General features: G+C 55.4%; 2 protein-coding genes across 8 annotated transcripts in view; one reads left to right on the top strand and one right to left on the bottom strand.

The window, feature by feature from the left end:
• The window catches only part of RPS7 (ribosomal protein S7), a 261270-nt gene that overhangs the window by 69274 nt on the left and 169155 nt on the right, over positions 1–22841 (top strand). The window lies entirely within an intron of this gene.
• Positions 1–22841, bottom strand: part of EIPR1 (EARP complex and GARP complex interacting protein 1) — a 123389-nt gene that overhangs the window by 87799 nt on the left and 12749 nt on the right. Inside the window, exons 1-2 of one of the 7 annotated variants that reach the window (XM_080812946.1) lie at positions 16631–17510; positions 10890–11022 (exon numbers count right to left, since the gene is read on the bottom strand). The exons of 2 other annotated variants lie outside the window; for them this stretch is intronic. Coding sequence is in view for 1 of the 5 variants with exons in the window: in XM_080812945.1 (XP_080669071.1) it covers positions 10890–11022 (133 nt within the window). In the remaining 4 variants the exon portion in view is untranslated. Of the gene's footprint in view, positions 1–8959; positions 9742–10889; positions 11023–11132; positions 11232–12960; positions 12997–16630; positions 17511–22841 lie in introns of those variants that run through there. 4 more of the 7 variants (XM_080812951.1, XM_080812947.1, XM_080812945.1 and 1 more) reach the window with 4 other exon arrangements.

Genomic DNA, 22841 nt, shown 5'->3' with positions numbered 1-22841 from the left:
TAGCGTATCTGGGGTGGCAGGAGGAATTTGGTTTTTACAGTGTTACTGGAAAAATGAATTCAAATTGAGCTTTGTCTAAGCACCCCCTCGTGGCCCGAAACCTGGAGGAAGGACATAAAGGAGGTGCGCTGACAAATGACGGAACATTAAGCTGTGAGGAGGTGTCCAGTGGGGTGCTCTGGGGATGAAGCCTTATTTAACATCTTCATTAGTGATCTGGAAGGAGCAGTAAACAGCACATTAATTAAATTTCCAGATGATACTAAATTTGGAGGTGCTACAGAAAGTCAATGAGGACAGAGATACGATACAGATGGGATCCAAAGAGGTTAGAGTGAAGACACAATACAAAAAAAAAATTAAAAAAAAAAAAATAAAAAGGAAGAAGCTAATTAAAAACATGCCCCGTATTCCTGTATTCTGGAATCCTAACTTCTGTCAGACGACTGTGTAAGAACAATGCAGGCTCCTTTGTCATCTGAGCTCGCCCCACTCAAGCCCTCGCTGTCCAAAACCGGCAGTCAGAGGGACCGGGCCATGTTCAGAGGACCCCCGACAACGAGAATTCTCCTGATCTGCTTGTTGAAAACTCAGAAGCCAAAACAGATTCCAGTAACACGGCACACGTCAATCCCCAAACGTGCATCCAAGCCCGGCCACACAGACAGACCCTCTGAGGGCGTCCGCGGCTCCTGTGTCCCCACACAGAAGGCCGGGAAGTCCGGCGCGGCGCGCTGAGAGGCCCGGTCACGGGACCCTGCGCCTCCAGGAATCCCGCCAAGGAAGGGAGGGCACTGGGACTAACCCAGCTGCAGAATATTTGAGTCCGTGAAATATAATTACGTCTCTAAAGAGACAAGGGGGCTTGTCCTTAAGATCTTTGATCTCGTTGGCCTCTAAACTCCAACATCGGCCGTCATTACAAACACCACCCCAAAGTGGTGACCATGGCTCTATCCTTCGTGACAAAATCCGGTAAGAAGAAAACATTTTTACAATGGGTATGTTTACAAAATCCTTCCCCCAGAAACAACCACCTTAAAGCCTGTTAACCTGCAGGCCAGGTGCTCTGGAACTGAGGCGCACAGATGCGAATCCTGACCCCACCACTAACTAGTGCTGCTAGCCTGGCAAATCCCTTTCCCGAATTCCACACTAGGAATATGCGAACAATGACAGAAGACGAGGCTAGAGAGCCGCGGCACTGCCACGTTCACTGCAACCTCACTTCCACCAGCCAAGACACGGAAACAACCTAAGCGGCCACCGGAGGATGAATGGATAAACAAATTTGTACAAAGAAAGATACATATATACAGGCACACACAGTACACAGCCAAACAGGATCCCACCGTAAAAGCAGGAGATCTCGCCCTCTGTCACGACACGGATGGACCTGCGGGGCGCTGCAGTAAGGGAAATGAGTCAGAAACGAAGAAAAACAAATCCTGTATGATCTCATTCGTATGTGGAATCTTAAAAAAAAAAAGAGCTCACGACACACGACAGGTTGGCGGCTGCTAGAGGTGGGCAAGGGGGTCAGGCACGGAACTGGGTGGACGTGGTCAAAGGCCCAAGCTTCCAGCTACAATGTAAGCCGGTCCCGGGCACAACACACAGCTCGGAGACTCCAGCCAGCAGTGCTCTGACGCACATGTGTGAGCTGCTGGGAGTAGATCTCGAAAGTTCGCATCGCAAGAATGAAAACCACAAAGCACGTGTGTAACCAAGTATGGTGACAGGTGTTAACCAGGCTTACTATGGTGATCCTTTCACAATACGTACTCCCAAATGCTGAATCATTCTTTTGTGTGCTTTAATACAACGTTACATGTCAATGCTATCTCAAAAAAACTGCAAAAACTGTTTTAAATAAACTTAACAACTGGATAATCCGCGAAAACGCACTTAGCCGGGGACCTGGTACCTAAGCACTAACTGATAAGGATCGTGTTCACAGTCGTCCTCACGTCCCCTCCTGCGCGCACAGGGATGGTGACGAAGGCCTAAGTACTCACGGGGTCCGCGCACACACCCCACCCGCAAAGGAGGCACGCCTGACACTGGTGTCAGCACGTCTCCCGCTCGCCGTCAGTCTCACACTCACACACACTCCACACGCACAGCACACTCCTCACATCCTGCACACACTCCACACGCATGGCACTCACTCTACATACTCTGCACACACTCCACATCACAGCACACACTCCTCACGCTCTCTACACTCCACATCACAGCACACACTCTCCACATACTCTACACGCACAGCACACACTCTTCTCATACTCACCACTACCCTCAACACTTTCAGCACACACACCTTCACACACTCATTACACTCCACATGCACAGCACAGACTCCTCACACTCCAACACACATTCAGCACATACAAACCACACGCCCTCAACATACGTCCGCGCACAACTCCTCACGCGGCACACTGTGCCAGCAGAGTGCACACCCAGCAGAGCCACTGCACACACACAGCGTGCACAGAGCCGCACACCCGCACACAGTGCATGCGCTCCACTGCGGGCGCACCCAGGCCTCCGCCGCCAGAAGGAGCGAAAATCTCGACCAAGCCCCATGAGTCACCCAGGTCATGTCACGGAGAGTCCTCATACGAACCCAAAGGATACCAGCTTGCCCTAAAACCTAAGTCTTTGCACAAGCAGTTACCAGAGCGCCCATGTCCATAGGAGCAGGAGCCCAGGGACCCGGCGGCAGCGCTGTCCGTGCAGGGCGAGGCCCCGGAGACCGGGGGCAGCGCTGTCCGTGCAGGGCGAGGCCCCGGAGACCGGGGGCAGCGCTGTCCGTGCAGGGCGAGGCCCCGGAGACCGGGGGCAGCGCTGTCCGTGCAGGGCGAGGCCCCGGAGACCGGGCGGCAGCGCCGACGGTGCAGGGCGAGGCCCGGGCTGGGATTCCTCACGCCCCCACCTGCCCACTCTCCAAGCTGCCTCGGCCTCAAGCCTGCGCACGTGGGAAGGCTCCGGACTCTGCATCGAAGCTGCGCCAGCTGAACCGGCTTCCGTCAGCACCGCCTCTGCGTCTGCCCAGCCGGACGCGGCTCTACTGTCTGCGACCCGGTCTCTCATCTTTCTGTCCTCGAACTGCAGTGCTGGGTCTGAAGCAGCACAGAAACCCAATCCGTCATCACTCCACCACGACAAGGGTAAAATGTGGAATGCGAACAAATGTCTAAAGCTGGAAACTCATGCTACATTGATTTGTGACCTCGGGACGACCTGGTAGGATCTAAACAGCCTTACTGGGTACTGAACTCCAACTCAGAAGACAGGCTGTCTGGAACAGTAAACCTGAGGGCCCAAGAGAAGCGACCCCCCGGAAGTGGTCCACATCCCAGCCACTGTTACCAAAGCGGCTGCTGATGACAGGAGGAGAGTCCAGCCACAGTGACTTTCACTGGTTTAAACACAAGTCCAAGCTGTTGCCACACCAAATCTGTTCATTAAAAGTGGTGAACATTAACACGTAGGGACAATAAATCCCACATAACCTCTGGCTCTTTCTGGGAATTCAGAAACCAGCAGGTAAGTGAAACGCTTATGTTCCTTTCTATGGAACAGAACACCACGTTCCTTTCTATATTAAAAAAAAAAAAAAAAAAAAAAAAAACCCCGGCCACTGAAGACCACAGATGACCTCTCGGAACAATACAATCCTTCCCTGCAAGGACTGCGCACGGGCATGTCAGGAAGCCTGGAACGGAAGGTGCTCAGGCTAAGAAACACGCCCAGGTCAGCTGGGTGGGGCACGGGGTCAGGTCTCCAAGCACTCTCTTGGGGGAGGGGAGCACCAGAGATGACGCAGGAAGCACACCAGCCTCGGGGGTGGGAAAGGACCCGAAAGGCCCCAGCTTCTCGGGAGGCCCATCGCAGAGCCGACAGCTGCAGGGCACCCGGCGTCTCCCCTCTCTGCTTCACCTCAAGCACCATGCCCAGTGCCGTCCTCGGGCTGCATCCTCTCCTTTGAGCCTCGGCGCACGGGTCTCTGAACATGACAGTGAGCGAGGCTCACTGCACTTGGGCCTTCATGAAACAGAACCAGTGGCAGGAACCACCACCTGCAGGGAGGCCCAAAGAGGGGACCATCGGGGGTCACAGAGCCAGAATCCTCTACCAGACACAGCGGCCAGGCGGGAGCCGTTATTTTTTACTAGAAGCGGTTGGAGCGACATTGCCTAGTGACACATTTGAATACTGCCCTGAACTGGATCCCACACAGACAGAGCTGGAAACACAACCAAAGGTCAAACTCTCCCACAGACTGGCCGTGTTCCCTGCTGCATCCAAGGGCCTCGAGGGCCTTGAGGGTCTCTCTGGCAGCCTGGGGGTCGGGGGTCAGGGGACTGAACTCAGTACTTGCCAGGGTAGGAAAACCCATCCATCAAGGACACCTTAGGTAGATGTCACTGATGAACCCAATTCTGCCATGTGCTTTGCAAACAAGCTCTTCATGCCCCTGAAAGTATTTAGAAAAATATCTGAGAAATGCAAGAAAGCTTTTAAAACAGCATCTGCCTAGGAGGCAGCCAACCGGGACCCAGCAGGGGAAGGTGGTGGGAAGGACCAGAGTGAGGAGGAGGCCACAAAGGAGGACGCTGGTGCCCCCTGCTGTCCAAGCAGGGGCCAAAAGGGAGCAGTCAGTGACCACGCGCACGCGCGCGCACACACACACACACATGCCACAGACCTGCGTAAGCAGACACACGCACGGGTACACATGACAGACAGGATACACATAACAGACATAACAGCCACCCATGACAGACATGACACGCAGGCACACGCAGAGGCAAGAAGACACATGGCAAAGACACACAGACCCACACGACAGACGTGCGACAGATATGACACACACGCAGGCACACAGACACACACGGCAGATATGATGCACAGGCACATGCAGACACAGATACATGGGCACACATGACATATGACACACATGCGGGCACATGCAGGCACAGACACGCACGGCAGGCACACATGATAGATATGACACACAGGCATACTCGAGCACGTGGCAGACACACCAAACTTGACAGATATGACACAGACACGGCAGACACACACAACAGACATGCATGACATATGACACACACACAGGCACACGGCAGACACACACAGACACAAACAGACATGCCTGACAGATATGACACAGATGCCGGTGCACGGCAGACACAGAGAGACACATGCACACGACAGACACACATGACAGATATGACACACATGCTGGCACACGGACACACACTCACTGAGAAGAAAAGGAAATCAAAGCGGCAAAGTCACAACATTTGAAAGTAGCCCATCTACTGAGTTCATCTGAAGCATCTACTTTCTTCTCAAGGAACCTGCACGAGCAAAGGAGCCAGAACTCAGGAGTCAGGCTGCACACGAGGGCCAAGGCCCTACCAGAAGCACCTGGTGAAGGGGAGACCAGTGCCAGGGTGGGGGGGCCAGTGGGAACACCTGCAGCGGCACAGGCAGGAAGCGCCACGAGGCACACGCGCCCCGACGTCCCTGTGTGACCCCTGTGCCACTTGGGGGCAGTGGCACAGCCTCCTGGGGCAGGGCAGAGCAAGGACTAAGGCTTTCCTTGTGTGCGGGACACACAGGCCTGTCTCCCAAGGGGACCTATGGTGGACCACACCCAGCCAGCCATGTGCTCTGCCACTGTGCAGACTCCCAGCTGTGCCAGGCCCTGGGGCGCAGCTGAAACAGCCTCTGTCCTCCCACGGGCCCTCACTTGGCTTCTGGGAAGATGCATCTGCCTTGTAAAATTATCCGAAAAAAAAGCTAGAGTTTGGTTTTTCTAATCTTCATCCATGCCGAAGAAGTTCCAGAAGAGTTCACTGTCCGTACAACACTGTCCCCACCGCCCAGACTCGGAGGTTCTCACAATCATCCTGGGTGATGGTGAAACTCACCTCCACAACAGCCACAGACCCATCCATAGTCTGGGACAGCCTGCACGTGTCACCTGCGCCTTGCACGCTAGAGAGGTAAGGGAGCTGGCTCACGTGCACACAGAGACATAAGGGAGCAAGTGCACGCGCACACGACAGAGACATAAGGGAACAAGTGCATGTATGTGACAGAAGGAAGTAAGCACACGTGCGTGACAGAGAGGTAAGGGAGCAAGCACATGTACACGCAGAGATATAAGGGAGCTGTGCACGTGCACGCAGAGACGTTAAGGGAGTGAGTGCACGTGCACGACAGAGACAAGGGAGTGAGCGCACGTGCACGCAGAGAGGTAAGGGAGCAAGTACATGTGTGTGACAGAAGTAAGAGAGCGAGCACACGTGCACGCAGAGATGTAAGGGAGCAAGCGCATGCGTGTGACAGGTAAGGGAGCGAGCGCATGTGCAGAACAGAGAGGTTAGGAAGCAAGTGCACGTGCCCACAGAGAGGTAAGGGAGCGAGCGCACATGCACGCGGAGACATAAGGGAGCAAGTGCACACGCGTGACGCGTTAAGGAAGCTAGCACAGGTGCATGACAGAGAGGTAAGGGAGCGAGCGCACGTGCATGCAGTCTGGTCGGAAGGGGAGTTTGCCCATTTAGGTTACCCTGACCTGCTGCCAGTTCCCGAGAAGCTACTGCCCACACGTGGTCGCTGCTTTGGTCCCGGGGGTAACTGAACACTGCCGCTCACCAGCCATCCCGAGCAGAACAGAAGCTACAGAGGGAGGCCTTCTCAAATGCAGTTTCAAAGATGACTGGAGTTGGGTTCTTGGGTGGCTGAGCACCCGACTCTAGGTTTTGGCTTAGGTCGTGGCGTCAGGGTCATGGGACGGAGCCCCACATCGGGCTCTGGGCTCAGCAGAGTCTGTTTCCCCTTCCCCCTTTGCCCCTCCACAGCCCCGCACGCGCTCTCTCGCTCTCTCTCAAATAAATAAATAAATCTATTCTAAAATGGGTTGTAAGTTAGCCCAATTCTCCATATTTATTTACAAGGCCCTTGTGACGTCCCAGAGCATGTGTGTGTCTGTGTGCGTGCGTGTGTAGGCACAAGACTTGTATCAGAGTGCAGACTTCCACCAAGTTCTGGGGATTCTTTTGCACGCTGCGATATACGGATATAATTTAGACACAGTTGTTGGCAACGAACATGAATTCCAAGATTTCTCAAGAAGAGGAGAGCACTCGAAGTGGACTCCACATCTCAGCATGGCGCCGAAGCCCACTTCACGGTTCCCTCCTCCTGTCCCCCAGTAAGATCCACAGAGCAGATGTAAGGACACAGGAAGGGGGACATGGAGAACAGCCTTAACTTAATTCCCTGCTAGACCTAAGTCCCTCCAAGAGGGTGCGGGAGGTTGGCGTTGGGACCTGCTCCGCCTCTACCCACCAACCCTCCTTCCCACTCACTGCCCCTGGCAGCCCCCTCCATCGGGGGCACGACTCGGGGTGTGAAACCCATGGCTCTCGATTAAAGGTGACCACTGTCCAAAATACCAGGCACATCAGCAGAAGCAGTAAGCGTGGGCCGCCGCAGCGCAGGGACGTGCACGTGAGCTGCAGCAGGGCAGCGGAGGACGGGTGTGTCTGCGCGGGGCTCGCAAACACGCCAGAAGAACACGACGGGGAGAGCGCGCCGACGCCGCCACGCGGCCCTCAACCGGCCTGGGCACTAAGAGGTGGGAAGCGCGATCGGACATAAACACGCTGGAAGATAAAGACAAAGTGCACTTCTGGGCCCACACAAAGATCTGCTGTCACAACGGTGACGCTTTAGCCCCCACTGTGACAACGTCTGCGATGCTCTGGGTCTAACCCGCATCTAATGCACTGCACGGCAGAAGCCTCATGATTAGTGGGGAGCTCAGTGCAGAGCAGACCCCAAGTGTCCACGTGCAAACGTGTGCAGTCGCTCCACAGCCTTCTGAGTGTACGAAGTCCACACGGCGAGCACAAGTCCTTACTCCAAGCCTCTAGAAGTGTCTGGACTGGATCAGTCCGGGCCCTGATCCCGGGAATGTGACTCGCACGGAACCGGTGTGGCACAGACATGAACAATGAGGAGCCGAGGGGGCTGAGGAGGCCGAGGGGGCCGAGGAGGCTGAGGGGCAGGAGCCACGCGGGGAGGCGGCTGGGCAGCTCCCTCCTGATGAGGGAAGGCGGAGGTACGCCCTGAGCACGGACAGCCCCGGGCCGAGAGCAAGGTGGCCCGGCCTGTGTCTGGCTACTGCTGGTGGCAGGTGAGGGAGAAGGACCCGAGGGAAGCCACAGGAAACACAAAAGAATCCGCACTCGACGGCTCGGAGGCACTCGGCCTGCCCGGCAGGCAGCGGCTGCTAAAATGCAGACTCTGCTGTCAGGACGACGCTCCAGAGAAGGGGCTCAGGTGGGGCGCCCAACACCTGCTAAACTGTCAGGAGGATCGACAGGCACAGGACTGCGCGTCTGGCCGGGAGGCTGGAGGGTCAGTCAGAGGGTGGATGCAGAGGGGGAGGGCCTGCTGCCTCCCCAGCAGGGCCCAAGGCAGACGGGACCACCTCATGAAGACCTACGGGTAGGGCTTTGTCTGTGGACGGTGGACCCCGCTTCACGAGACCCTGCCGGCCTGGACCAGACATGGGGCTACACGGCCCACATGTGCCTGCAGGGGCAGGCTGGCGGCGGTCCCCGGCCACACCTGTCCACTGCTCCAGGAAGGACAGAGGAGGGCTGAGTGCAGGGCTAAGAGCCCGCAGGGCAGATACGGATTTGGGGCACCAGGCCGAAGCCCACTCCAGGCCCTCCAGCCACGCCTGCCTTTAGGACTGGCCACAGCTCCTTGGACCTCCCATCCCCCCTGCCTGAATGTATGTCCCAGCTGTTAGCCCACACCTGTCCCAGCCCTGTGTGACAGGCAGGTGGTTCACAGCCTTCACGGGTCAGCAGACGGAGAGGACCCAACACCAGATTCTCCCCGGAAGCCAGATGCACACCTGGAGCTGAGCAAGGCTAGTGCCGTCGTGGCCAGGCATCTGGAGATGACAGCTGTGCTCAGATGAGGGTCGGGGCCCCAGGGAAGCAGGCGCTGCTCACGCACACCAGGGGCCTGTGATGGCCACCGCTGGTGTGACACCTTTTTGCAGTCCGCTCGGGTGAGTGTGCGGGCAAGACCCATGGCCTCCTTCTAGCGGACAGGGTACAGTGAAGGCGGTGGGATGTCGCTCCTGCGACTCTGCTGTGTTCTACGGCGACGCTAAAGGTATGTGGGAGGTAAAATGAAGGTCAGCTGGTGTTAAGTTAATCAAAAGGGAAATTGGTCAAAAAAAATTTAAAAGTCACTTTTCCAGAAGAGGACCGCCTCTACTTTCAAGGTCCCATGCCCCGGGGCGGAGGCAGAAGTCGCAGCAACACCAGCGTGGTGGGGAGACAGGGCCCCACAGGCAGGCGCAGGGACGGCTGGCCTTACACAGAACGGCATCAGGCTTCCAAAGGGAGGAGACACAAAACCACACAGAGCAAGAGTGCTGGGGCACGGGGGCCAGTGTCTGAGTGTCAAGTCTGTTAACATCCCAAATGGCCAGGGAAGATTTCGGGTGACAGCACCGCCCCATCACAGTTGGCTGCATGGAATGACCTTGATCTGAGGCAAGGCACAAGGAAGAAAGACACAGCAGCCTCTGCCGGAGAAGCCCCCCGACACACTGCCAACGGGGGAGAAGGGAAAGCCCGAGCGGGCTGCCAGGGGGCTGTTCTCAGCGGTGGCAGAGCGCCAGTCAAAGCCACAAATAGATAAAAGAACACAGGGCCTCAGGGGCAAAAGAACCTTCAGAAAACAACTTTATTGCCCCAAAGACAAGAAGTGTTAAAAACACAAAGGTGGGGCGCCTGGGTGGCTCAGTGGGTTAAGCATCTGCGTCCGCTCAGGTCATGATCTTGGGGTCCTGGCACTGAGTCCCACACCAGGCTCCCTGCTCAGCGAGGTGTCTGCTTCTCCCTCTGCCTCTGACCCTCCCCCTGCTCATTTGCACTCTCTCTCTCTCTCAAATAAGTACATAAAATCTAAAAAACAAAAACAAAAACAAACCCACAAAGGTCTATGTGAACTTAAAAAGAAAGACCTCCCCGGAGAGCCCCCAGGGAGCAGAGGGTCCCAGTGCAGGTTCCTAGACACGTCGCGCCCAGGGCCCCAGGCTGGCAGCAGCAGAAGACAGCCGCACATGCCAGCATCCTGAGGCTGGGCCAAGAAGGGAGAGGACACGGAATGCGGGGCCCGTGTGCAGAGGCTGCCGAACGCCCATTAGCCAGCCGGGCCCGCTGACACTGGCGTAAACACCATAGAAACTACACAGCACAAAACAGACTGTACTCCACTGACAGAGAAAGATGGACCGTGGGGTTCTCCGCAAAGCCAGAATGGGAACACCAGCTATGGACAACGGCAGAGACAGGAGAACGGAGGAAGATGCGTGGCCGGCTGGGCGCCACACATCTAGGTTGGCACAAACGTCAAAGGCCCCAAAGACTGCAGAGCCAAAGAGCACACAGGGCAGACACTTACTAGGCGCACGGATCCCCCCACGCATACACGCGTGCACACATGCTTGCACACACACACATGCATGCACACATCCAGCTACCCTCCCAAGGGGCACAGTGAACTAATGCAGGACCCCTGTGTCTCTCATTGGAGACCCTCCTGGGGTCTCCTGCCCCAAGGGGTCCCCATGCCTGGAGCAACCGCGACTCCAGCCTCCAGTCTCAGACCGCGGGCCACTGACCGCAGCTAGCGTCCCTCTGCAGTATCGCAGCTTCTCTGTGGGTGCAGCGCCTCTGTCTACCCTCAACCCCTCTAAGTCATGCACTGATCCAACAGCAACGGAAGACCCGTCCTGCAGGTGCATGGCAACACCTGCGAGTACTCACGTTTATTGTAGCACGTGGCCAGCACACCTCTGTCGGCAGGACTGGTGCTAATGTGCCAGATCTCACCCACTTGATGGAGGAGGACATTTTTATTTATAATGTTATTCTCATCATCGAAGTCTATGATGTGGATCTACAAACACAGTAACAGCACATCAGGACTTGACTTCCCATGTACCTTAATTAAACACAGTGATCACAAAGAATAATCAAAAGCATCTTTAACATTTTTACTTAACTTACTGTTACCACACCAAGAGCATAGACTTCTGTGAGCACACCTCCCTGGGTTCTTCTCAAAAGACAGGTCTGAAATCCCCGTGGAATATTTTTAAGTGTGCAAGCCACATAGCCCAGCCCCCAACATACCCGGTGCTAAAGAAACAAGACAGCAAAAGCTCCGTCCCCAGGTGGCTTGTCAGGCTGGGGCTGTCACTAGGGCTGGGGGTGTCAAGGGTTGTACAAATGAGCCTAGAGCCTCTGAGAGCTGCCCGTGGCTATGGGGCACACAGAGCTGCCACCCAGCCAGAATTAGGGCACCCACACGGTGCTCACGCCCAACGAGGCCTAACTCAGTTCATGCACCAGCAGTGATGGAGGTGGGAAGGGGCTAGAAAGCATCACACATGCACACATCTTAAACATCTTTCCAAAAAGGAGTCCGACGGCTGTCAATGCTCACAATCGCACCATATATAAACATGAGAGTATCATATTTTAGCCACGAAAGGTTAAGTATGCTCCCTCAGTGATTTTCTGGACAATTTTTACAGGAATAAAACGATGTTCACATTCATACTTTTATCAGTATACAAGTCAATGAGAAAAACAAAACATTTGTTTTAAAAATGAATTTATACTAAGAAATTATTCATGGATCTTCATGAAGATCTATGACCAGAAATGTTCACGGCGGCATTGATTACCGCGATGAGAAATCAGAAGTCGGCTTAATGTCTGGCAGTGGGGAATGGCTCAAATAAATTGGGGTATGTGACTGTAACTTAACACTACAAGCCATTCCATATGCTATAAAGGACCATTTAGTGCGAGGGAAGAGGGTCCGTAACATATATTTAAGGGAAGAATGAGCAGAGCCGAGTGAGGGCTGCGGGTGGCGTCTGCGTGCGGGAACCAGGGGAGAGCCAGCAGGTACTCGGTCACCCGCGGACAGCGGGACCACGGCGGGTTCTTCCTTCACTTCTTTGGGGCTTGTCTGTAGTTTCCACATTTCGTGTGTGATTAATATGCATCACTTTGCAATCAGAACATTAAATGCTGTTTTAAAAAAATGTTTCCATAGGGGCGCCTGGGTGGCTCAGTGGGTTAAAGCCTCTGCCTTCGGCTCAGGTCATGACCCCAGGGTCCTGGGATCGAGCCCTGCATCAGGTTCTCTGCTCAGCAGGGAGTCTGCTTCCTCCTCTCTCTCTCTCTGCCTGCCTCTCTGCCTACTTGTGATCTCAGTCTGTCAAATAAATAAATAAAATCTTAAAAAAAAAATGTTTCCGTAACATCCAAAAGCCTCCACACTCCACACTCGGTTCAGAGAGCCTGGTTCTAGTCTTCACGGCTTCCTCTGCCGCCCGGTTTGGACGGCAAAATAACCTGCAGCCCCGAGAGAGCGTAGCTCGGGACCCAGGACGCAAATCCCACGCCGACACCGCGAGCCCGTGGGGCCCCGCGCCTCGGTTTCCGACGTGCGCACTGAAGATGGAGGATCCCCGGAAACCGAGTGCAGGCGCACCCGGCTCGCCACGGTGCACACTCACGCCTTCCCCTCTCCTCTGGGGAAAGAGACGAAAAATCATTGCTGCTACTTTCACTTTTAAAACTGCTTTCAGGGCACCTGGCTGGCCCAGTGGGTTAAGCGTCTGCCTCCGGCTCAGGTCACGATGACAGGGCTCCGGGATCGAGTCTGAAGTCAGGCTCTGCCTCGGGCTCCCGCTCTGCAGGGCGTCTGCTTCTCCCCTCCCCGCCTCCACCACGTACACGCTCACTCTCTCCCGATCTCTCCCTCTCTCTCCAATAGACAAATGAAATCTTTTATAAATACAGAAATAATAAAAATTACTTTCAGCAAGATTTTCCTGCCACGTAGCCCAATGCAGTTTCCACACCGGGTTCAAAGGTACAAATCACGTTCTCTTAGAACTATTTCCTCCGCACACATGAGGGAATTTAACCTGTAAACACCTTCTCCCTCTGGGGACATGTTACACATTAAAAAGCTATTAACAATTACTAAGTAATGGAGTGATTCCTGAGAGAAGTATCTGGTGGATTGAAGTTAAACACGCACGTGTCCTAAGACCCAGGAGCCCACTGCTGGGCCTATACCCAAGTGACACCAAGACAAAAGACGTGCACAGCACAGCTCACAGCGGCTTCGCCGGAGATCGCCAACAACGGGGCACAGCCCAGGGATCTAACTGCAGCACAACGGGGAGGTAAACTGTGGTGTACCGTAACACGGGCTGAGGGGCTATAGGGGACGGTGGGGGCAGTCCCGTGGCCATGACATGGGGCTGGGGGTGTGCACAAGTGTGTAAGATACACTGGCTGTTCACTTCAGACACACGGGATGTGTGTACATCATGCCTCACACGCAAGCCCACCAGACTAAGTATAAGAACAAAACTAAAAAGGAGAAAAAAAAAGTCATTCTTTATTGTATCTAATGACTTAAACATTTAAAAATAAGAATTCTGGGGGCACCTGGGTGGCTCAGTGGGTTAAAGCCTCTGCCTTCGGCTCAGGTCATGATCCCAGCGTCCTGGGATCAAGCCCCGCATCGGGTTCTCTGCTCAGCGGGGAGCCTGCTTCCCCTTCTCTCTCTGCCTGCCTCTCTGCCTACTTGTGTTCTCTGTCTGTCAAATAAATAGGTAAAATCTTTAAAAAAAATAAATAAGAATTCTGCGATGCCGATGGAATAGTGAAATCCACACAGGGAAGGCTACAGTAAAATCAGTAAATGTTGAACATCTGAATCGTTCTTTCAAAAGATTTATTACGATACATAAATAGGAACTATATAAATGTTGAAATTGAAATAATTGGATTTCCTAAAACCTGTCCCAGAAAATAAATGAACAACACAAAAATAACGGAGTATTAAATAGTTCTAAAAATCATGGAAAGCATGGGGCGCCCAGGTGGCTCAATGGGTTAAGTGCCTGACTCTTGGTTTCAGCTCAGGTCTCGAGCTCAGGTCCCGGGATCCAGCCCCACATTTGACTCCGCGCTCCACAGGGAATCTGCTTCTCCTTCTCCCTCTGCCCCCCTACCCTGCACATACCCGCACACATGCTCTCTCTCTCAAATAAATAAAATACTTTTTAAAAACCATGATAAAGAACAATTATAAACACAAAAGTTTTATGAAAGCATAAATTTCACAAGCAGAATATAAAGTGGCATGTAATTATATAAAAGTCATGTGTGAACACAGACTACAGGGCAGTATACAAAATCGGGAATAATTTTTGTGTCGTTAGGGTAAAGAGGAAATTTTTCTCTTTCTTCTTTATTATTTGACACATTTCCTACTTATCTGGAAATCCATTAAGACCGAAAAAAATGATTGAAGGCACTTATATGTACTATTCTCCTGTTCCCTAATCTATCCCTCTGCAATGCACCCAAATGCCAGGAGGCCCACAGGCTGATACACCAGAGCCCTGGCATCAGATTTCCTGTTTGCTGGCTCGGTCGGCCCACCCTGGAGAAAGCCCAGCGTCGCCGGCACCGACTCACAGCACCGTGCACGCTGACCTCTTCCCCTGGTCCAGGGCCTGTGGCTGCCGGGCTCTCCTGCCCAGCCCCCTCCCCGCTCCAGGCCACTCTCATCTGGGGAAGTCTTCCTTCTCACCAGCTCGCCAGGATGCCTTTTTCTCCCGTGTGAGGACACAAAGCCCATGCTGTCCACATGCTGTCCACATGCTGTCCAGGCCTTGGAGCCTGATCCAAAGTTCCTCTGGGCTCCTTTCTGCACTTCTGGGCACAGGGACACAGCAGGAAGGAGGGACATGTCTAAGACCTCCCCCCTCCCATCAAGTCCATCTCTCCTAACGTGACATGCTCGGGCACTACTACCGCCTTTAACCTTCATCTTCAAGCTTGACAGTCCTGAGATTTTCCCACACATCCTCATTTACAGTGGGTTCCTAGACAGGCCCACAGGCTACGTCTTCGTGAAATGTTTTCATCTAGGCATGTTCAGAAAGAACCGTAAGACATCACCACCACAAACAGAGATCAGAGTGGTAATGGCTGGCATGAAAGATGGACCAGGCGCGATGCCATCTGGCACATTATCTCCACTAATCCTTAAAAGAGCCGTGGGTAATCATTAGCCACAATCTACAGGTGAGAAACACAGGCTTGGAGAGTAGACGTAGGGTGTCCCCCTGAGGTTAGAAGCAGGACCCCAGAGCATGTGCTCTGAACCCCCAAGCCATCCAGGGCACACAGAGGCCCCCCGCACTCCGCACGGCAGCAGGTGAGCAAAAGCCAGCCCCGGCCGCCAGAGAGGGAGGCCGTAACTCCAGCTGCCTGTCCTCAGGGTACCACCAGCTCCCTGGCTTACACTGGGCGTGCAAGGAAATATTCTGTGCAAGACATCTCTACAGTGACAGGCCAGTTCTGACAACAATGTGAGGAAAACACCACAGTGTGTGCACACGATTACAGGGGTGCAAAGGAAGGAGCAATTAATACTGGCTAAGAGTCGGGCAGACGCACCATCGCTCTAAACTCTCCACACCATAGCTGAGTTCCTAAGATGCTTTCACAGCTTATAATGAAGATCAAACTTGTATATTATGAATTACCATTATTACCTTTAAATAGTCTTTTAAAGTTGGATTTACTAATGTTGGGCTAAGGGCACAGATGACTCTATAAAAAGTTAGGAGTAAGAGTCATAAAGTTCATTAGGAAGCCGGTAAAGATGCTGACGCTCCCTCATCTTCCTGGGGAATGGGGGCTTCGAGAAAGGTGTCCCTTGCCACAGACCCTGACTCCGCCATGGCCCGGGGCCAGATCTGAGCCTGACTCGAGGCCACTGCACTGTCTCTCCGTCTCATCTCTCCCACTGAACTGAAGGTAAACAAACTCTTACAAACTAAAAAGAAAAAGAGAAAGAAAAAATTTAAAAATAGGGATAAAATTAGAAATCAAAAATGAAAAGCTCCCTTCCTAGGGAACGTTAAGGTTCTGGCGGCTTGGCCACGGGCACGTCTTCCTGCTGGGGCCCGTGAGCCAGCGGGATGAAGGCTCTGGCCCGCCCGCCACCGCAGACCTCACACCACACTGTCCACCACGAGACGCGAACAGGCCCTCCCGGCAGTTCTTTCCGAAGAACACGACGCAGCAGGCGCTAGACCTGGAGAGGGGGTCCTCCCGTGGGCCTCACACCTCCGGCGCTGCAGGACCGGAAAGCTCCATTTCAGCGTCAGTCCACTTTGCTTCTGGGGGATATACGGGGTGCACCGTGATCCGGGACCAGGGGACCTGCGCCCGGTTTTGATTCTGCCGCCTCCCGGCCGGCGGACCCTGTGCTGGTCACTCACTCTCTGGGCTCTCGCTTCAGCATAAGTATACTTAGGAAAATGGATTCCTAGGATTTCTTCATTAGACTTGAAACACTCTGTGATCCTTCATCTAAGACTTAAAACAATAAGTTCCTATCAAACACATTACGTGTTTCCCGGTGCTCACTGTGTCCGTCGGCTATCACTTACCTGTCCGTATTAACACTCCTTCCCGACGCAAATAAGTCCCCGTGTATGGACATCCTTTGTCCATGAAGCCAAACTATACTTGGGAGCCACAAGAAAGAAAGAAAAGAAAAAGACCCACATTCCACACCGTCCTTGTGCCCAGTGGGGGCACTTCTTGGACAAGCAGCGTCCTCGTGCATGTGGGCTACTGTAACGAACAGCACAGGCGGGGTCTACACACGGGGGCATGCAGTGCTCACACCCCTGGAGGTGTGAGCTCAGGGAGGGCCGAGCTCAGGGTGCCCCAGCGTGCTCGGGTCTGGGGGAGCCATCCGCCAGGGTCTGATGACCACCCTCTCCCCGTGTCCTCATGTGGCAGAGGAGTGAGGACACTACGGGTCACCCCATCCCCGACGGCTCCACGGCCATGACCTGAGCAACTTCCAGGGCCCTACCCCCTCCTACCATCACCGGGGGCTGGGTTCCAACCTCTGAACCCGAGGGAGACCAACACGCAGAGCCAGCAAGTGGGCAGGACGGAAGTCCTTCGCAGAGGCTGCCCCCAGGCTGGGGAAAAAGCTGGGACCTAAATGGGTCACTGGAAAACCCCCAGCAGTCTCTATCATCCCATTTCTAGACAGAAGCCCAACAACTGAAAAGCTATAAAGTAGAAATCTGCTTTAAAAAGAAATGCTGAGGGGCGCCGGGGTGGCTCCGTGGGTTAAAGCCTCTGCTTTCGGCTCAGGTCATGATCAGGGTCCTGGGATCGAGCCCCGCATCGGGCTCTCTGCTCAGCGGGGAGCCTGCTTCCTTCTCTCTCTGCCTACTTGTGATCTCTGTCTGTCAGATAAAGAAAATCTTTAAAAAATAATAAAAAAAATTTAAAAAGAAATTCTGAGATGTAATCAATCCTGGGAAAAGGGGGTGTGGAAGGGGCAGCAGAAGAAGGGGTGAGGGAGGAAGGGGGTTCCGTTCCAGGTCAGGGCAGGGGGCGCTGAGTCTCGATGTCTAACAAAGGCCCCGGTGTTTCTCGGGGTGGCCGGGGCCACCGAGGACAGAGCTCCAGGCAGACGCGGCTGAGGAACGAAGCGAACCGTGATCAAAACACAAACACAGGAAATGGAGTTTGCAAATTGAAAACAGAAGTTAAAAAGGAAAAGATCAATCCAGGGGAAGACGCCACCGCGCGTCCCCCGCTTCCGGGATCCGCCTTCTCACTGACCGAGCCGGGAGAGGACGGGCCTGCGTCCTCGGTCCCGCTGGCTCTGCCCCGCCGCGGCAGAAGCGGGAAGCTAGCGACCGGCCAAGGAAATCTTGCGGGAAAGCCCCGCGCAGGAGCGAAGACACCCCTTCACCGGGAAGCCCCCGTTTGGAGTCTCTGCCTACAGCCCCGCCGGCAGCCAGCGAGCGCGCGGCCCCCGCGGAGAGCAGCGCCCCGGCCGCCCCCGTCCGCCCCGGTCCGCCCCCGCGGAGAGCAGCGCCCCGCCCGCCCCCGCCCGCCCCCGCCCCCGTCCGCCCCGTCCACCCCCGTCCGCCCCCGTCCGCCCCCGTCCGCCCCCGCGGAGAGCAGCGCCCCGTCCGCCCCCGCCCGCCCCCGTCCGCCCCCGTCCGCCCCCGCGGAGAGCAGCGCCCCGCCCGCCCCCGTCCGCCCCGTCGGCCCCCGTCCGCCCCCGCGGAGAGCAGCGCCCCGTCCACCCCCCGTCCGCCCCCGTCCGCCCCGTCCGCCCCGTCCGCCCCCGTCCGCCCCCGCCGCGAAGGAGGACCCACGCGCGCATCGGCTCCGAGCGCCGAGCCGCCCGCAAACCGAGGGCGAAAACTAGAGCAGCTCGCCCGACAGGGAAAACAGGCCGGCGACTGTGACAGCTTCAAAAATTTACAGAAAATAGCCCAGCTGAATTAATTAGGACTGGTTCGGGGACTGGCACTTTCTAGGGAATGAATGACTGCCCAGGAGCCGATGGCCGGAGGCGGAGCCGGGGGCGTTAACCCTCCCCGGCCAGCGGGGCCCGCGGGTGGGAGGCGCGGGAGCAGGGCCGCAGGGCCGGGGGGGGGGCCCCCCACCCGGGCGGGGCTGCCTGATCCGGGGGCGGCTCCCGGCACTAGCACTGTGGGCGGGGGTGTCTGCGGGGAAGCCTGCAGGATGCCTTCTGGCCACGAACCCCGCCCCCGCCCCCCCCGCGCCGCAGGTGGAAGCAGGAGGGGGAGGGGAAGGAGAGCAGCTGCTCCTCCAGACTCCAGCTCGCCCACCTGCAAAAACCTCAGAACTGCTCAGGACCAATCCCCTGCCTGCTCGGAAATGGGGTCAACGGCCGCCCCCATCCACCGAGGTCGCAGGTGTGGGAACGGCCCCCACCCGGCCCTGAGCGGCACCCCGCTTCCCCGGCCGGCAGATGCGTGTCTCTCTGACCCGCAGTCAGTGGGCAGCCTCTGGGGCACAGGACCCCCTTCCCGGCCTGTCCCAGCACCCGGGAGGTGGTGCTGGGGAGGGCACAGCCGAGCGGGTGCCACGGGGACCGCTGCCAGAACCCTACACAGTCCTGCTGCTCAATGTGGAGGCACAAAGCCGGGAATGCCCATCCTCGTAGCCGCTCAAAGACCCCCGGAGCCCGGGTCACCCTCACTGTCAGCAAACAAGCAGGGAGGGGCTCTAGGAGGAGGGGTGGGGGGTGCCAGTTTTCTCCCCTTACAATTGCACTCCAGAACCCTGCTCTGATGACGGCGGTGAGCGGGGCACCTGAGTGGGAAGGTGGGTGAAGCATCTGACTTTTGGTTTGGGCTCAGGTCATGATCTCGGGATCGGGGGATCGAGGCCCTCGATGGGCTCCATATTCAGTGGGGAATCTGCTAGAGATTCTCTCTCCCTTGGCCCCTCGCCCCTGATGCGGGCTCGCGCTCTCTCAAATAAATAAATCTTTAAAAATAATAGTAATAATATCAGTGGGAAACAGAGGAACAAGCATACTGCACCTGGAGGGCAGCAGAAGGGCAAATGCTGTGCCCTCACTGCCCCGGGGGTGTCCTCTTCGGGCCGCCCGGCTGGGAGGCAGCCTTGGGAGACACACACCCCGTGTGGGAGGACACCCGCCACGAGGGGAGGGAGTCAGGCCTATCATGCAGGAGAGAAACGCATGTTGCACGGATGTGTGAGCTTGGCTGGGGTGAGGGTAACACACGGGCTGGGCATGTAGGGGCACGAGCTCAGGGTCCAGCCCTCCCTGCTCTCGCGGCTCCCCAGCCACCCCCCAGAAACGAGACCCCCGGGCCACAAGCCAGTGCCACAGCCCACCCTCCGGGCCCACCAGCCTGGACTCCGAGGCTGGCCCACAGCATGCATCTGTTGTACCTCCTGGCATCTGTCCCACCACCTCTCGTCTGTCCCACGGCCTCACCGAGCATGCAGCTAAGAGCACAAACCCAACTGCTCACCCTGACGCAGCTCAACGCCAGGCCACGGGAGGGGCCACAAAGGTTCCCCCAACACACGGTGTCCACGGTGTGGACCGAGGGAGTGCACACATGCACGCATTCCCAACGATGTCACCCACTTTTCCCAGAGACGGAGGGAAGCGCCAGCCTGGCCGGCGCACGCTTTGGAAGCGCCACCCGTGAAAGGCGGCTGGAGGCAAAGTGTGGGAAGAGCAGCCTCTCGGACGCACCCCCCACCCTGATTCAGCGTGGCTGTGGCCTTCCCCAGTGCTGTGACGAGAACGTTCTGAAAGGAAGGGGACAGCAGGTGGCACTGGGTTCAGGAAACACAGCACCCAAGCAGCCGTCCCGTGTCGGGCATTCGGGAAAGCTCCCCAAACAGAAAGCTGGGCTTCTAAGACTGATTCTTAAGGACAAAAGTCATTCATTTCACTAGGTCCAAGGACTGATGGCTGTTTTCTGGAAACCAGGACTTACTGTGTCACAAAACCACACCGACGAAATGGGACACAGAAAGCTACAAACAGCATCGCGGGACACTGACCTCACGACCCCGGACCACAGCGCCCTGCACGGTGCTCCCCTCCAGGCCGCCCACAGCCTGCAGAGACCTCGCGCCAGCACGTCAGGTCATCCAGGGCTGCTCCTCTCTCGGGTCACAACCAAGTGCGACCTGTGGGTGCCCTCTTTGCCTCATCCGGCCTTTAACTCACTGAGCATCCCTCACACATGATGACATGATAGTAATTTCCTCCCTAATCTCAGAAGGCTAAAAACTGATCCCTCCACCCAAAAGGTCTGCGGGATGGCCTCAGGGTCGAGCGGGAGAGAAAGCAGGTGGGCGAGGTGAGGAGCGCCGACGCCTGGAGACAGGGTCCCCGGGGTTCTCCGCCGCCTGCCCTGCACCCAATTCCCAGCCGAGCTGCGGGACAGAAGCCACGAGTGCGACTTCAAACCCCACCCAAGCCCTCCCCCTGAGGCCGCACCTGCAACAGCAGCAGGTCTGAGCTGGCCACCCGCACGCCAGGCCCCTCCTCCCCGGGAGAGCCCCCTGGAAACCATCTTCCTAAGTCATTCTTCCTGACATTCTGCCAGAAGGAACGTGACACACACGTTCAGAAAAGTGAAAATTAGGAAAACGATCTACCTCACAAACGCTCACCTCACCCAAAGGTTACTGCGGCTCGAATTTTGAGGCCGTTTGACCCGTTTCCTCCTAGTTCTTCACCGTGTGTAAGACTCACGTTTGAGCTTGATCCACCACTGTTCTGAGGCATAACTGACGTAACATTCTATGGGCCCCACGGAGACACCTAACGAGTCAACATTTGTAGCCGCTGAGAAATGGTCTTTTTTGACACTACTGTGATCACACAATAGATAAAATTTTAACATTTCACTGAATCACCGAACAATTCTGAAATTATGCCATTAATGGGTTTATAACTTAATGAGTGCAGTCTGTGATGACCACTCCACCACGAGGAACCAGGTTCAACGGGGTCCCATCCTGTGAATCTGCCACCATAGACAGCAGCTCCCTCCAACCTGATTCCCGCACATTTTGATGGCCTCTAAGTGTTTCATAATTATTTCTAAATTACAAAAATATTCCTTGTCTATAAAGGTTTTCCTATTTTAAGGGCCTGCTTAGCCAGAGGGAGCCATTTTGTTGCTTATGCAGTAAACTTAGATTGGCCCTGCCCCTCCCAGAGGAACTTACTTGAAAACAAGTCCGGGAAACCAGTCCCAGGTAGCAAAGCCCAGATACAAGGGCGGGTCAGGCCAGGTGGAGACATCTATCAGTGGGGGCGCAGACTGTCTCCCTAGCTACCAAGGAGAGTGGGCCCCGCCTTTTGGGCGCCAATTCTGACCAAGGTGATAGGCTAGTTCAAATATCTACTATAGGGTAAACTGAAATCCAATCGGCCGCCCGTGTGTGACCTAGCATGACTCTGCAGCTTTCTCTGTGTGCTGCAATCTCATTGGCCACCTGTGTGTGGCCAGGCTCGACCACATGGCCTTTGCTCTATAAAAGTTAGTCTGTGAGGCTGGGAGGGGTCGCCTCTTTGTAAGAGACGGCCCGACCGGTGGGTTTGATTTTTGATGCTTGGTGCGAAATGAAGCTTTGCTTCACCTTCTTGTTGTATCAGTCTCGCTCCTTTGATCACGGACCCATTATTGGGGGACCTATCACCTATGTTTTGGGTAGAGGAAATAAAGGTTAAATAACATAAACATTTATTTATAGATCTCTACATATAGGTCACGAGACCAGATGCCAAAATGACTTTGTCAATTTAAAAACACAAGCATGGCAATTTCACTACACCGCACCCAGCACCAAACACTTTCAAGGCCATTTTAAAGCCACTCCCCCTGCGGGACAGTGGTAAATGGGCAGAGGCCCTGCTCCAAGACACATGGCCTTTTGTCCTTTTCCCCAGGATCCAAGACAGTTCACCTCTTCACCACATCCTCAGCACCTGTGAGGTACAGAGAGCACATGGCCTTATCTCCAGCTTGGTGATGAGGAAAATGAACTCCAGCAAGGTTAATCCATTCGGTCAAGGTCAAATGTCTGCGCCAAGCCACGAGCTGAAGGCTGATCTGTCAGCAGCCAACGTTCTCCCGCCTCCCGCAGTGTGTGGCAGTGGAAGCCTGGCCCTCGGCAGACTACGGCCTCATCCGGGCTCAGCCGGCAAGAACGCCTCGAGCACTTAGCGTGGCTGGTCACCCGGCGGCCGGGGGACGGGCAGTAGCGCCGACCATGTGCCTGGAGAGTTCCTCAGTCACTCACGCGGCA

Source organism: Martes martes (assembly GCF_963455335.1).
Source record: "Martes martes genome assembly, chromosome: 9".
NCBI classification, from domain to species: Eukaryota; Metazoa; Chordata; class Mammalia; order Carnivora; family Mustelidae; genus Martes; species Martes martes.
Note: the sequence above shows the minus strand (reverse complement) of the source record. Positions and strands in the feature narration are given on the sequence as shown.